General features: G+C 40.7%; 1 protein-coding gene across 1 annotated transcript in view; it reads right to left on the bottom strand.

Moving 5' to 3' along the window:
- Nucleotides 1–1,047: 1,047 nt before the first annotated feature.
- The window catches only part of LOC107303241 (voltage-dependent calcium channel subunit alpha-2/delta-1-like), a gene marked incomplete at its 5' end in the record, with an annotated part of 42,887 nt that continues 41,117 nt past the window's right edge, over nt 1,048–2,817 (bottom strand). The window contains one exon of the mRNA XM_015832449.2: nt 1,048–2,693. Within this exon, the coding sequence (XP_015687935.2) occupies nt 2,589–2,693 (105 nt within the window). The remainder of the gene's footprint in view (nt 2,694–2,817) is intronic.

Here is a 2,817-nt window from a genome sequence, read left to right as displayed (position 1 = left end):
AAGCTGCCACTGCCGGTCCACGGAACCAAAAAAATGGGGGACCCCTGGACTAAGATACGAAATACCCGCCATGAAGTGTAGAGCTACCAAACCCGGACTACAATATATCCACGCAATCAGTAGACAACACAAAGATTTAAGGTTTCCTGTGTCATTTTGTGGCCACTAGTGATCATTCAGATTCTTGCCAGCCCACTCTGAGACCTCTAGAAAAAGAACCAGGTTGCAATCCGAATTATATTTATTCCGTTCTGTTAAGAGTATTTCTTTGGGGCTGCAAAAATTCCCCCCCCCTTTTTTTTTTTAAAAAAAGTAGAAAATTAGGAAACCTTGCTTCGTTATCCCTTCTTTAATCGTCTCTGAAATCAATATCAAACTAGATGCAGCCAAAGTGCAAGGGAGGAAAGTGAAGCAAACACACTAGTGTACTCAGCCACAATCAGAAAAATAAATGGAGGCGAACAGAGGAAAAATAAAGACCTGCCATTCACGTATTTTTGACTGCATTCTCGGCAATGCCTCAAACACTTTGGGCTCAACATCAGATGAAAGTCACTCACTAGTGCAATGATAGTTTATCGGGGTTCTCGTACAAAGAATTGCAGTTTGCGGGGTTTTGAGTAGAATTCTGTGATAGCCAGAAAGCCACACATTCGTTGGGCAGTTTTAAAAAGTCCTTGATTAAAATATTCTCTGTCTACAACATTCTTTACTTCAAGGTAATTGTTTACTGACGGGACGGATGTTTGAGTTCACGCTAAATCAGTATTTTTTACTTCAAACCCAAGTGTTCACTCTATATGACAGGGATTGGTTTGGGTTTTCTGACTTTTTTTTTTTCGTTCCATTTTTTATTTTGGTGTTTGCGATGTAAAGCAGAAGGTAAAACGCTGCCTAATAATCGGGCCTAATTTTGCTGGAAACAAGCAGTTATTATTATTTTTTAACCTTGAAATAAATGCCTGTCCGTTTGATTTCCGTTACTGACTGGACCTGTAAACAGTAATTTAGGTGAATGTTTTCATCTATAAAACCCACTTTCCCCCCCCCCCATTTGAGCAGATAATTAAATGTACCATCCCCCCTTTTCAGCTTTTACTTTGTGCAGTCTATTCGGATTATCTGTTTAACAATATATAACTTAAGATTAAATTGCACCACACCGCAATATTTGGTTTCTCACACAGCAGGAAAACAAAAATCACTCAAAACTGTTCAATAAACTACACTCTACCATGAAAAAGAAAAAAAAACAAAACCTAAATCTTAAAAAAAAAAAAACCAACCCTGAACAAAATAGCAGCTTCGTCGTCATGCAAATTACCCTTGAAAACCAACGTTCAATATACAGTATTCACAAAGACATTTGTATTCACAAACATTGTGTCTTGAAAACTTTGGAGGAATCGGTAAGACAGCGCTCTGAGAACAGGGATCCACGTGGACAAGTAACAGCTTGAGCAACAAAGGACAGATACTGGGATGAAGAGAGAAATTTAAAAAATAATAATAATAATCATAATTCCATTTTGACGTTTGTTGCTTCGAGCTTGCCTTTTCAGAACTTTGCGTCCAGTTCATGAAGTTACGGAAGCCGACTCGTTTTTAGAAAACAAAGACGATCTGTTATAAGGCATTTTACATGATGATTTAAAGTCTCGTCGTGTCCAATTCAACCCTTGAAGTTCTCCAGGAGATCTTTCACGTCTAGCCCACCACGGCTTCCTTAAAACGTTTTAACTTTTTTCCCCTTTCTTTTCTTTTCTTAAAAAAAAGTCAATTTTTTTTTTATTTTAAAACCGGTTGCCGCCTTCCCACCGTGGTTTTCATTCTCTCCCCTAGAATATTTTAGATCCCGGAAACGTATTCAGATGTACTAAATGCCGTTGCATTGATGGGCTTGAAGTGGCAGTGGGAGCGATCGTGATGGAGATGAGGAGAGTTGTGAAGAAGTCTCTGTGTTTTTCTAAGTTACGGCATTGACTCGCGGTTGATTTTACTACCGGCGCACCGGCGTGAAATGGTATCGTATGAAACTGACGTTGAGTGTGTATTCAAACAAAGTTGAAACAGGCATATAAATAATCGGTATTCTAAACCAGAAGGCGAAGGAAATGGCAAGTTTTTTGTTTTTTTCCCCCTTTCCTTTACAAATCGGGTGTTCCAAAGTTTAAGGAGTGCGACCCGCTCAAAACCACATCCGAACAAACAGAAACCGGGTGATCTTTTAAAGGGGGAGCCCTTTGTTTTGTTTTTTTTTACATAAAAGTCTTCAAAAGCACACAGACAAAAGAAGACCTACCCCCCAACCTCGCAACTCCACGGTAAAGCACATACAGGATTCGGTTCTGAATGGCCTAGATGATGAAGCATTCACACACGCGTTACGGATCTGACACACCAACATGCAGCCACGGCGGGTGCCTTCGAGCATCTTCCCCCAGAGAAGATTTTCGAGTCACTGGCATTGCCACTGAATCTGCCATCTGAGCAGACTGGGCCCCCTTTTTCTTGAGTGAAAAGGGTGGGCTAACTTTTTTTTTTGGCAGGATCTTGGTTGGTTAGATTAGGTTTGGGGTTTCACGGGGTCATAATCGGCCAGATAACATCCAGAGCAGGATAATCTGGATTCCTACCATAGACCAGAGTGATGGACTCAGTCCAGAGACTCCACCACACTCAGCCGAATCGTCCTGTAGGTAAGAAAGAGAGAGAGAGAGAAAGAGAGATTAGAAAGAGCGGAAACATCAGTAGAGAGATGTTGACTTCTTAAGCTTCTCGCCGAGAACCCTTTTGTGCAATTTAGTCTCAACGAGT

This window comes from Protobothrops mucrosquamatus, unplaced genomic scaffold (genome assembly GCF_001527695.2).
Source record: "Protobothrops mucrosquamatus isolate PMUCROS unplaced genomic scaffold, P.Mucros_1.0 scaffold_26, whole genome shotgun sequence".
NCBI lineage: Eukaryota > Metazoa > Chordata > Lepidosauria > Squamata > Viperidae > Protobothrops > Protobothrops mucrosquamatus.
This window is presented reverse-complemented; position numbering and strand designations above follow the sequence as displayed.